The sequence below is a fragment of the Marmota marmota genome, unplaced genomic scaffold (assembly GCF_001458135.2).
Source record: "Marmota marmota marmota unplaced genomic scaffold, marMar, whole genome shotgun sequence".
In the NCBI taxonomy this organism is placed as follows: Eukaryota; Metazoa; Chordata; class Mammalia; order Rodentia; family Sciuridae; genus Marmota; species Marmota marmota.
Window position 1 is genome coordinate 2,826,086 of NW_026000240.1, and position 13,354 is coordinate 2,839,439.

Sequence of the window (13,354 nt, forward strand, 5' to 3'; positions counted from 1 at the left end):
CTAGTTCCCTTTTTTTTTTTTTTTTGATGACGAGAATATTTTTGATGCCTAAGAAACAGCGAAACACATGTTTAGTTTTGATTGACATCTGCTATATATACAGAAAAGTGTAACCAAGCAGACAGCTGGACACATCTGCACAAACCAAACACACCCATGGAACATATGGCCTTTTAAAAAGTCCCAGTGAATCAAAATAAGATACCAGCCTAACTGTGGGTAATAAATTAGAGCCTGCATTGGGCTCAGCTATCCTTTTGTGAGTTGGAAGGTAGGTTTAGCTGGCTCCCTGGAGCAGAAGAGGAAACACAGCTCAGGAAGGTGTGGCTACCTGGCTCCTAGGTCAGAAGTGACTGAACCCAACCCACCTGCCCCCCTGCCTGTCCTCTAGCACAGCTGACTGAATTGTAGAACCTTCTCTCTGGCCTCCTCAGAGCTGATAAGCCCAGAGTGTGGTAGCTCTGGGGATAGTGGATGGATGACAGATGGACAAACAGGTGATTAGATGGATGGGTGGGCATGGGGGTGGCAAGGATAGCAAGTCTGTACTTTCCTTCACCTGCAGCTGTCCTTAGAAGGCCTTGCACTGCCCAGCTGAGGACCCCCATACATGTGTCTTCCTGGGATCAGGCAGCAGACACCACCTCCCTTCCTTGTTGAGAACTTCCCCAGTCCACTGGGAGACCAGAGTTCCATCCACCAATTCTCAGGTGATTGGCGCACTCACCAGGCTTCTGCTGTCCCTATCCATCACTGGCCTTGAGTTGCTCTATCATTCAGACATCTAACAATGGTTCAGTAAGGACACTGAATCAGAATGACACAATTTGCTGGGCTGTAGCTGAGTACTAGAGGCCCTGCAATGCCAGGCATTACCCTTTTGTGGATGGATGGTAGGACACCTGGAGGAGATGTGGGGCCCAGCAGGGGGTGGGGGTGGAGGGGGCGGGGTCCCCTGGGGCTTAGGCCACAACTGTACAGAGGTAATGTTGTCCCTCAGGATCCATGGGGATTGGTTCTAGTATTTCCAAGGATCCTCAAATCTGCATCTACTCAAGACCTTTACATAAAATGGTGAAATATTTGGATATAATCCACATAAAATCTCCCATATAATTTAAATAAACTCTAGGTGACTTATAATACCTAATACAATGTAAATGTTATATAAATAGTAGTTGTACTGTGTTGGCCGGGAAAAATAACTAGGAAAAAAAATCTATAGATGAGCAGTATACACAATTTTTTTTTTCCTCAAAGGTATGTGATTCACAGTTGGTTGAAACTATGGATACAGAACCTGCAGATATGGACAGACAACTCTACTTCAAAACTTCGACAACAGCCTGGACACCCCAGATCATCCTGACTGACCACCAGAGATTTGGGGAAAAAGGTCTATCTCTTGTCCCAGGGAGCTTACAGCCCAGCAGATGAGACAGGCTAAGCGCTATGTTGGAGAAGAGTCAATGCTTGGTCTTCATAGGTCAGTCCCTTTGTTCATCTGTCCATGCATGTGTACCAATGGCCAGCTGCCTATCAGGCCCTGGAAGATGGGTGCAGGTTGCTGTGCCCTTAGGATCCCAGCCATAGCTCAGCATCCCCTATCCTATGAGTTGAGGTGCTGGGTTTGAGATGACTTTTGTGGCAATGAAAGTCTTACAAGATCATCTTTTCTAATTTTTCATCTTTTCACGTTTCAGATGAGGAGACCAAAGTTCACACAAAGGGAAGGGCACCCTCCAGGCCGGAGACACATTTTGGATGGTCCTCTGTGGAACTCCTAGCTCCTGACAGGACCTGATAAGGGTTTTTCAGGACCTTTGCAGGGCTCTTCTTAGAAGTTACATAAGAAACCTTGTGGCCTGTTCTAAAGGCCCAGTCATATTGCTGCTAAGTCATGGATTTACCTATCCAAGTTGAAGTGATCTTCTTTCCTTACCACAACCAAGACATTACCTTGAAGGAAAAATGAGATTTTGACATGTCTCTGTGGTTGTTCTATGCTTCTGGACACATAAGACCCTAAGCCTGCTTAAAAGGAGAGGATCAGGAACTTATCAGGTTCTCTGAGCAGCTGTGGGCCCTTCCCACCCTGAGAGGCACTCCATTCTCCAAGTGGTCCTGGGGCACTGACACACCCCTACCCTGGCCTTTTTCTGCCACATTTGTGTCTACAGAAAAATTCCAGGCTTCTCTGGAGATCATTTTAACTGCTTGGAATCCTGCCCTTTGACCTGTCTGGGCTGGCTGCTTCCTGGGAGGAAAGTAAAGTAAATCTAAATCTGTTTGGTCAGAGGCAGAACATTTATCTTTCAACAGGAAGCTGTGAGGAAGAACAGCAAAGGGGTTTGGAGTGAGAGTGTGGGTAAGCATTGGTCTGGCCCACCAGATGCAGGATGCCGCCTGGCTGTGAGTGGCAGTGTGGTCATGCCGGGCCAGGCCTCTGCTGAGCCCCAGAACTGTATGGGCACCCTGGGGCCCTGTCCTTCTCCCCCAGCACCTCCAAGGCTGTATTGCCCTCTGGACCAGCAAGGGCAACTGATGGCCTTGGCCAGCCTCTCTGGGGCTTGCTAAGTAGAGGAGGAAATGGTCTTTACCACTGAGGCCAGCAAGCTGGCCACCCTCCAGGAAGCTCAGGTCTTCCTCAGGGCTTCCAAGTGGTGTGGGGGTGACAGTGTGTGGGGTCACCAAACTCAGGTGTTCCTATGGTATGTCACTTGACCTTTCACGATCCCGAAAGAGAAAGGATGTGAGCCTTGGACATCCCCTTCCTTGGTCATTTGCTGCATCCCCTTCAAGTCTTTGTCCTTGTCCTGCTTTGACCTTTGGATTCTGAAGAGCAGTAAGGGTCCCAGGAATCCTTTCCTAAAGCTCAGAGAAACCAGAGGTTCTGGCAAAACCCACTTGCTCATCAGCTGGTGAAAAGGCGTGGGTTTCTCTCTGCAGTTCCACACAGGATGCCCACCCTTGGCAGGCCCAAGGGCCTCTGAAGCCCACAGAAAACTGACTGCAAATGCCCCCTTTCCTCCTCCTGCTTCACCCCTCCCTCTGCTGGCTGCCTGAGCACTCTGAGTCATTCCACATCTCGCCTATCTTAGTGTGCTCAGCTGCTATAACAAGATACCTCAGGCTGGGATTTTTTGCTCACAGTTGCAGTGTCTGGAAGTCCAAGATCAATGTGCCAGCAGACTCACTGTCTGGTGAGCCCACCCTCTGATTCATAAATGGCACCTTCCTGTGATATCTTCATGTGCTGGGAGGGTGAACACACTCCAGTGGGCCTCTTTTACAAGGACACAAATCTGTCCTTGTGGCCTAATTGCCTTCCAAGAACCCCACTTGTTTGTATCACAAAAATAGGAATTAGATTTCCACAAAGGAATTTTAGAGCAACACGATATTCAAACCATGGCCTCCTCTTGACATTAAATCAGAATCCAGGTGTATTCGTTAGCTTTTTGTCCCTGTAAATAAAATTCCAAGGGCAATTATCTATAAAGAGAACAAAATTATTTTGGCTCATGGTTTGGGAGGTTCTAGTCCATGGTCAAGTGGCCCCATTGTTCTGCGCCTCCAGTGAGGGCACTGAATGGCAATGACAGGCTGCGCAAAAGCTCATGAGCCCAGAAGCAAAGAAGAAGAGGAAGAGACTGGGGTCCTAATTCCCTTCTAGGGCACATCCCCAAAGACCTAAGGGCCTTTCACTGGGCCGTACCTCCTCTAGTTTCCATCACCTCCCAATAGTGCCAAACTGGGGACCAGTCCTTTAACACATGGGTATTTGGGGGCCACTCATTCAAATTACAGCACCAGGCACTAATCTGATGTCTCACAGACTCTCTTTGAGATCAACCTGTTTTACTTGATTTACTTATATTGATTTCTCTTCATTCATTTCAGGTACTTTGGAAGTGCTGGGCTCTGTGTGCGAGTTAGGTCACAGAGGGAGGGAGGACTCAGGTTGTGGCTACAGGCTCAGTTGCTGTGTGACTGGCACTCCTGCCAGTGGGAGGAGGGGCACCGGAAGGGAGCTCTCACTGTCTGGACGTCAGGCCCACACCTTGCCTCATGGGTCAGAATGTGGACAGTTGTAACAGGAAACATGGGCCTCAAAATCATGGCCAGTAGAAATAGCAGGAAGCTGAGATGTGGGGAAAATAGGATACAGTGAGCTCTGTGGGCACCAGATGGTTTTTTAGAAAATGAAGTTCATTCAGGAAGCTTGAAGGGTAACTGAATTAGGTCAACTGGGGAGAAATCAAACAGCAGCAGCCCTGTAGCCAGACCCTGTGCTGAATGCACCACATACATCAAATGAAATCCTCAGAAACCCAATTTGCAGATGAGGAAAGAGCATCTCAGGCTTTATGTGTTTTGCCCACGTCACAGAGCTCGAGCCAGGGTTCAAACTCATGTGCATCGGGCTCCCGTGTTTCCGCTAATCATGGCATGGGAAGGAGTCCTTGTTTCTTCCAGCTTCCTTTTAATCAAGGAAGATCAGGCCTTGAATCTAGCCTTCAAACACAGTGATGTTTATTTAGCACTTACTGAGTAGGATAAGCCATTACATGTTTGTTGGTATTCTGGAAACTGTTGGCTATTCCCAGCCAGTCTTATCTCGTATACTTGTTGAAATCTCAGCCCATATTTGCCTTGCTCACATAATGGTTCTGGAATTGGAGGGAACTGGAAGTCACATGATTGATGTTGTAATTCTGATCTTGTAGAGGATTAGCAGCATGACCTTGGAGGAGTCATTTTTCTCTGTATGAGAAGAAAAGTACCCAGGCATCAAGGAGCATGCCCAAGGATGCTCACAGCAGCACTGAATGAGAGCATGAACAACTGAAGACCACCCAGGATAACAGCAATGAATCATGGTGACCTGTGTGGTAGCCAGCCTCCAAGTTGGTGCCCAGCCACCTCCACCTCTGGTATTCCCCCAGGTGGTAAACCAGGGCCAATCTAAATAATCAATAGCACATGGCAAAAGGAATGGCAGGTCACATTGTCAGGACAATGGCTTCCATCTTGGGATTTTTTTTCTCCTCCTTTCTCTCTAATCACTTGCTCTGGGGAAGCTGCCTTGTCCTGAGCAGTCCTGGAGAGAGCCCATGTGGACAGAGCAGAGTCCACCTGCCACCAGCTATGGGAGGGAGCTGCACCAGGAGTCAAAGTTCTACACAAGCCTCCCAGTGACTGGAGCCTCTTCAGAGGACTCCAGCTCCAGCCCACAGCTCAGCTGCAACCTCACCCAAGGCCCTGATCCACAACCACAGGGACAAGCTGCTCCAGGATTATGGACTCAGAAATGGTGTGAGATAATACACTTTTGTTGTTTTAAGCTGCCAACTTTTCGAGGGGTAATTGGTTACACAGTAATAGGTCACTAATATGCCCCATGCTATAGAGCATTATGTAAAAGTGAAAACAGTGGGCTAGGTCTGGTGTGCTGATAGGGACAGATTTCTAAGACAGATTTTTTGTTAAGAGAAAGTAATAATTGCAGAAAAATACATTTAGCCATCTCTCTAATGTCAAATAGCATCACCACTCACTCTGTTTTCTATTTATTTATATATGCATATATACATCTAGTTAATAACTCATTATGATATACTAACTATGAACATTAGTTTATCTCAGTAAGGAAGTTGGAGGAGGAAAGGGCAAAAGGAGATTTTTGTTTTCATTCAACATTTATTATCATACCTATATCACAATCACACATCATTGATCACATATCAATGAAAATGAAGGAGTATAATAAATATAAAAATAATTTTTTATATTCAAAAATTCTATAAACTAAAGGTTTTGACTATATGATTATTGATGTGTCTCAACTCTGATGTCTTATAGTCCTTTTAGAAGAGACATTTGAATACAAATTAAAAGAATGAGGTAACACATCACCTCTTTGTGGGCAAACATTAAAAGTTTGGTAAGTCAAGTATTGGCAAAGATGTAGCTAAATGAGTACCCTCATATCCTGCTGCTGGGAGAATCAATTAAAAATCAACTGAGAAAGCTGGTTTGGATGAGACTAAGGCAATGTCAACTATAACTCAAAATATAGACTCTGTACCCTGAGGTCTAGTACTTCCACTGGAATATGTTCATTTTTCTACACAGACACATGCTATAAATAAGAAAAGGCATCCTTATTTTGAACTGCTAAATTGGGGGGGGGTAATTTGTAAAGATAGAGATGTGTTTATATAGATGCTATATCATAAGTAACATTCTGTGACATACTCAAGGATGGACATGGCCCTGAGCTTACAAGTACAAAATTAGAAATACTCAAAATGTCCATAAATAAATAAGTCAGCATATTCTCATACCAGAAATACTATGAAGCTATAAAATAAATGAACTAGACTTATATGTCATAATGCAGAGAAGTCTTTTAAGATTTTTAAGGGCAAACTGCACTGCAGACAGAATGTTACATATGGCATGATCCCCACAGCATGATCCCCACAGCATCTCATTTCCTAATGCTTCTTTGAAAACATGATAGCAAAAAGGCTGTAAGGGTACAGGCCAAAGACAGAAAGGTGAGTTTCTCCAGAGAAGAGGAGAGAATATAATTGAGGGATTAATTAAAAAGGACTTAACTTTGAGCTGTAATGTTCTAATTTGATTAAATAGAGATAAAGCACCAGTGAGCATTATGTGAGGAATGTATTGAAGATTCATGTGTCATTAAAAGTTAATTTAGAAATAGCCACTTGTCCACATCAAGAGCTTGGCAGGATGGATATACTCTGGCATTTTGAGATCAGTGTAGCTCAGCTCTGACTGGTTGTGCACCAGAATTACCAGAGCTTTAGGGGGAAAAGTGGTGCTAGTCCTGCCTCCAGCAGGGACTCTGATGTGACTGGTGTTGTGGCCCTGGACTTGGTGCCTTTCAAAGGCTCCCCAGGTGATTCCAGCAAACAGCTGGGGCTGAGACCCATGCTGGGACTGGAAAAATGGTTGTGATGGTCAAAATGCAGGTGGCAGAAAGTTGTGCTACCCTGGGCTGGACGCTGGAATAGAAGAGGGCCACAGTGAAATCTGATAAAGTCAATGAGTGGCTAACAGCCCATCTCAGAAGTAGCATCTAGGTTTGGGAAGTGTGTGATCAGGGAAGATGTGAGGGTTGTGACAGCCAGTGAACAACACAGGGACCTCTGACCTGTTGCCACAACTTTCTTGTAGATCTAGTTATTTCCTGATGAGATGCTTCAAAGCTCTACACAGTTGGGGTAATTTTCCAGGTTGTATCTTAACTATTTTTAAACAGACTTTAGAAAATCTTTTGAATTTTGTATTTTAAGATGTTGGGAATTGGAGGCTGGTCTTTATTGGGCAACCTCCTGGACCAGCAGGAGCTGGAATGCAGCGGGGTGGGAGGTGCTAGGTGGAGATGAACCCTCTTCAGGGTCTCAGGCTGGGGATAAGTACAATGAATGAAGCTCAAACTCTACAGAAAGCCTTCCCTTCAGGCTCAGGGGTGAGAACTGGCTGAAAAGCTTGCTGTTTGTTCTGGAACCAGAGATCAGGAGAGAGGGCCTGCCCCTGGGGAAAAGTCACGGGACCTTGGAGCTGAGGAAATCACAGGTCTGGTGCACTCATTGCACAGACTGGGGGAAAAGAGGCCAGGGAGATGGGGAGGCCAGGTTGGCCTTCACGCCCAGCTCTCTTGATCCCCGAATGTAGGACCCTTGATACTATTTTGCTATATCCCTGTATTCACCGAACAGATGTCTGTGTTGGCGGAAACTTGTCTCTGGACTTCGGAGAGCCCAGAACTGGAATCATGGCTTCTTGGATCTCCCTTTGGTTTTGCTGGGGAAGATTTCTCATTTTCCATTAGTTAAAAGCTCCCTGCGAGGGCTTGCTCCAGTTTGCCAGCTGCTCACACTTCACGATTCCAAATCATTTTGTTGAATGTATGAATTCTGAACTGGCTTCTACCCCTGAGGCTGGTGCCCAGCACTGCCTCATTTATTGGATGTTGGTGGCCATCTCCTGCTCCTTGGGAAGGGAAGGTGGGGGCCGCTCTCACCTGACTGGGGTGTCCAGCTGAGATGAATGGGCTTTATTGCCATGAAACTTACCCAGAGTTGGTGCCACACCCCCATTCTGATGTCAGACCCTGCAGGGACCTAAGGATTGGCCTGTCCAGCCCTGTACATATAATCATCTTGGGTTGGTCTTGGGAACAATGGCCTGCAGAAAAATGATCATGTGTAAAATCATTCACAATAAAATGCTCTTGAGTCATCTTGCTCGGGGAGAGAAATAAATGCTGCTGGCCTAAGATTCTGAGCAGGAGTGACAGGGGCAGCTTGGAGAATTGAAATCACCTGTGCTCCCCACATCTGATTTCATTGATTTGGGGCTCAGGCATGGGTAATTTTTGAGCGCGCCTCGTATGACTTTATTAAATAGTCCAGCTGAGAAACTAGGGATTGGGGAAGGAAACAGGAAGGGATCGTTGTGGTCAGTGGATGGAATTAATTATGTTTGCTCAGTTAAGAAGCTCTGTCGAGAGGGAAGTGACTTGCTCACAGTTTTGCATATTGTTGGCCAACTAAATTCAAGTTTCAGTTTAATGAAGACCCACGGACCACCTGCCCTGTACTGAGTATGGAAGGAAACTGGGATGTTCGGGCTGTCGCTGCAGCCATTCACTAGGGCTAACTCCAATCAAAAGCCAAAGAGAGAAGCAGAAGTCTCTCCCACAGCTCCTATGAGAGAAGTCAGAGGAGACTGCCTAGCTCCTACCAGGGCCTCCTCACCTTGCTTCTCTTGCACAGGGCTGCAGACCTGAAGTGTTGGGTGACTGCCTCCTTTGACCATCCTCTCCTCTGAGAAGCAGAATATGAGAGCAGATTGCATGGGCCTCTGGAAGCAGATTGCCTAGGTTTGCTCCAGTGCTTCTTGCTGTGTGACCTGGGCATATTACATAATCTCTCTGTGCTTCAACTTCCTCATCTATAAAATGGGGCTAAATATAGATCACAGGGTTGTGAGGGCTAAGCAAGTGTGCAGTGGGTGCAGGAAGTGCTTAATGCAGAGTCTGGCACAAAATATGCACCAGTGAGATTTCAGCTGTTGTCCTTGAGCTTGCGTGCCTTCTGGTTGAAAGGAAGGAAAGTTTCTCTGCAAACTCTCTCTGTCCTAGACTAAGGTAACTAAATCCTGTTATTTGGCATGAACAGTCTGTCAAGCCAGTGGGGCACACGCTGCCTCACTCTTGTCCTTTTAGCCACCTGCTCTCAATGCACCTGGGCCCAGTTCTGCATCTACAAAGATCTGTGCTCAGCTCTCAGCTACAAACAGATTCCATCTGTGGCCTTTTGTCTGCCTGAGCCCACAGACTCACCTGTCGCCACCTTGAGTTGTGTTCCAGAAGCATCTTTTTTTTCTTCTTCTTTTTAAAAAATTTGTTCTAATCAGTCAGAAGCATCCTAATCAAGGGCCTCTAAAGAGGTTAAAAAGAGGCTGATAGGATGGGCCCTAATCCAATGTGAAGGGCCCTGATAAGAAGAGGAAACATGGACATATGGGCCCGGTGTCCTCACAACCTAGGGAGAAGGCAGCCCATCTAAAGCCGAGGAGAGGCCTCAGGTCCCTTGACCTCAGACTTCCACCCTTCAGAATTGTGAGAAAAGAAAATCCCCTCATTTGTTCAGCCCTGTCTGATTATTTGTTAAGCTTCTGTGGTTTAATAAACGCCACCGCGTTTTGTTATGGCAACTGGAGCGGGGACACTTCCCCAGATGGATGCTTTCTAAGGCCCTGTCACTTGATGTCCTTCAATTTCTTCTGTGTCCTCTCAGTTAATTATTGAAAATTGTTTCTGGACATTAGGGAACTCTGCAAGGGGGTGGCGGGTGCTGGAGTTGGGGGTCCACCTCTCCCAGTCTCAGGGACTGGGAAGAATGGGGAAGTAGCTGCTTTTCCAGAAGTGGTGCCCTGCTGAGCTGGCTCTCCAAGCTAAAAAGAAATGCTTCACAGCCAACAGCAGGCAGAGAGGGGATGCAGCCAGGTCGTCCAGGTAGGCCCTGCTTCCCACCCATGGATAAAGGGTCAGACCAGCCTCTGTGATTACCAACCAACTTCTCCGTGTAGGTGGTTCTTCAAGTCCACTCAGCAGCACACCAGGGGCATGCTGGGCCCTGCGCTGGCCATGAGCTTGCCCAGAGGCCAGCCCCACCATCCTTCCCCACAGCCCACCCACTTGGTGGCAGGACCCTTGCAATTGCAAGTCATCGAAAAATCAAACTAGCGTAGCCAATGAGGAAGGGGTCTATCAATTCACATAACTCGTGAGTTGATAACTAGCTGATTCCTATAACTAGAAAGTCTGGAAGGGTGCAACTGGTTGAAGACTCGATTGGATTCAAGGGTCCAAAGGACACCATCAACAACCCATTTGTTTATCCTCATCTCCTCCTCATCTGCTTTCCCCTTCTGTGATTTTTATCCTCCAGTAGCTTTCCCTGTGTGATGGCAAAGGGGCTAAGAGGAGCTCTAGGCTGATATCTGAATAAGCTCAATGAGAAGATTTGGTGAAGACGGTTTGGCTCTGCTTGGATCATGTGTCAACTTATAAACATTAGTAATATTTGTAATATTTAGAATTATGCTATTATAAGAATGGCAGGGAAGGTACTCTGGCTGTGCCAGAGTCCAGAGTTGCCACGTGCCTTATAGGAGGAAGGAAGGGGCTAACCATATGGAATGGACTCCCACTTTCAAGGAAGGATTTCTGTAGCAGGAGGACAAAATTAAAAAAAAAAAAAAGTGTGGTGGTAGGAAGGATTTGGTCTAGCAAAACCTCAGGCTGTTTGTGGTTTTGGTGTTAAGTTCTTTGAGTTCTTTATATATCCTGGAGATTAGTGCTATATCTGATGTGTGTGTGGCAAAAATTTGCTCCCAATATGTAGGCTTTCTCTTCACCTCATTGATTGTTTCTTTTGCTGAGAAGAAGTTTTTAGTTTAAGTCCATTCCGTTTATTAACTCTTGATTTTATTTCTTGTACTTTAGGAGTCTTTTTAAGAAAGTCAGGGCCTAATCCAACATGATGGAGATTGGGGCCTACATTTTCCTCTATTAGGTGCAGGGTTTCTGGTCTAATTCCCAAGCCCTTGACGCACTTTGATTTTGTGCATGGTGAGAGAGAGGGCTTTATTTTCATTTTGTTGCATATGGATTTCCAGTTCTCCCAGCACCATTTGTTGAAGAGGCTATCTTTTCTCCAATGTATGTTTTTTGGGCCTTTGTCTAGTATGAGGATAACTGTATTTATATGGGTTTGTTTCTGTGTTTTTTATTCTGTACCATTGGTCTACATGTCTATTTTGGTGCCAATACCATGCCATTGTTTTGTTACTATAGCTTTGCAGTATAGTTTAATATCTGGTACTGTGATTCCTCCTGTTTCACTCTTCTTGCTAAGGATTGCTATGGCTATTCTGGGTCTCTTATTTTTCCAAATGAATTTCAAGATTGCTTTTTATTACTATAAGAATGATGATGAGATTTTAATTGGAATCACATTGAATCTGTATAGCACTTTGGGTAGTATGGCCATTTTGACATTAATAATTTTGCCTATCCAAGAGCATGGGAGATCTTTCCATCTTCTAAAGTCTTATTCAGTTTCTTTTTTAGTATTCCATAGTTTGTATTGTAGAGGTCTTTCATCTCTTTTGTTAAATTGATTCCCAAGTATTTTATTTTTTGAGGCTATTGTGAATGGGGTAGTTTCCCTAATTTCTTTTTCAGAGGATTCATCACTGAGGTATATAAATGCATTTGATTTATATACATTCGGTCAACAAATATATGAAAAAAAAGGTCAACAGCTCTAGTAATTAGATAAACACAAATTAAAACTACTCTAAGATTCCGTCTCACACTAGTCAGAATGGCAGTTATCAAGAAAACAGACCAAAATAAATGTTGGTGAGGATGTGGGGGAAAAGGTACACTCATACACTGCTGGTGGGACTGCAAGTTGGTGAAACCAATCTGGAAAGCAGTATGGAGATTCCTTAGAAAACTTGGAATAGAACCACCATTTGACCCAGCTATCCCTCTCCTAGGTCTATACCCAAAGGACTTAAAATCAGCATATTACAGAGACACAGCCACCTCAATGTTTATAGCAGCTCAATTCACAATAGCTAAACTGTGGAAACAGCCTGGATGCCCGTCAATAGATGAATGGATAGAGAAACTGTGGTCTATGTACCTAATGGAATATTACTCAGCATTAAAAGAGAATAAAATTATGACATGTGCAGGTAAATAAATGGAGTTAGAGAATACCATGCTAAGTGAAGTAGGCCAATCCCAAAAAACCAAAGGCTGAATGTTCTCTCTGATAAGGAAAAATGGAGGAACTCTGTTGGGGCAAAGGGGAGGCAGAGGTGAGGAAGGGGCATGGGGGTAGGAAAGATGGTGGAATGAGATGGACATCATTACCCTAGGTACATGTATGAATGCACATATGGTGTGACGCTACATTGGATACAACCATAGAAATGTAAAGTTGTGCTACAGTTGTGTACAATGAATTAAAATGCATTGTGCTGTCATATATACCTAATTTAAAAAACAAAACAAAAAAAGAAAACCTAAGGCTAGCATGGTCTGCTCCAAAGCTCAATAGACCTGGTAGTTATGATTCTAGTACCACTCCTGACCTTTTTCCATGACCAATGCATGTCATCCCTTCTTCTTGTGCTACAACAGAAATTGACATAAAATTTGGTGGTAGACTGTGACCCAAACATCACTTCATTCTCAGTAGAAACACAACTGACCAAGAGAAATCTGAAAAAAATGTTCAACATTACTAATCATTAGAGAAATGCACATTAAAATCATAATGAGATACCCTCTCACACCTATTAGAATGGCTATTATCAAAAAGACAAAAGAACCAGTGGCACATGCCTTCATCCCAGTAACTCAGGAGGATGAGGTGGGAGGATTATAAATTCAAGGTAAACCTCAGCAACTTAGTGAGAACTGATCTCAAAATAAAAAGTAAAAAGGTCTCCGGATGGCTATCAGGGGGAAAGTCCCCCTGGGTTCAACCCCCATTATAAATAAAAGAAAAACAAAGAAAGACAAAAGATATCAAGTACTGGTCTGGATGTGGAGAAACTAGAATTATTGTACAATGTTTTGGGGAATGTAAGCTAGTACAGTCATTATGGAATTCAGTATGGGAAGTTTCTTTTAAAATTAAAAATAGAGCTCAGTTGTTAGAGTGCTTGCCTTGCATGGAAAAGGCCCTGGGTTCAATCCCCAGCACCAAAAAAAAAAAAAAAAAAA

At 44.7% G+C, this 13,354-nt stretch overlaps 1 protein-coding gene across 3 annotated transcripts in view; it reads left to right on the forward strand.

The window, feature by feature from the left end:
- Positions 1-1,270: 1,270 nt before the first annotated feature.
- LOC107143226 (palmitoyltransferase ZDHHC19-like) overlaps positions 1,271-13,354 on the forward strand; it is a 61,028-nt gene continuing 48,944 nt past the window's right edge. For 2 of the 3 annotated variants that reach the window (XM_015486849.2, XM_048794616.1), the window contains exons 1-2: positions 1,271-1,486; positions 1,704-5,317. In XM_015486849.2, coding sequence (XP_015342335.2) covers positions 5,118-5,317 — 200 coding nt within the window. In that variant the 5' untranslated portion in view covers positions 1,271-1,486; positions 1,704-5,117. Of the gene's footprint in view, positions 1,487-1,703; positions 5,318-13,354 lie in introns of those variants that run through there. The other variant, XM_015486850.2, reaches the window with a different exon arrangement.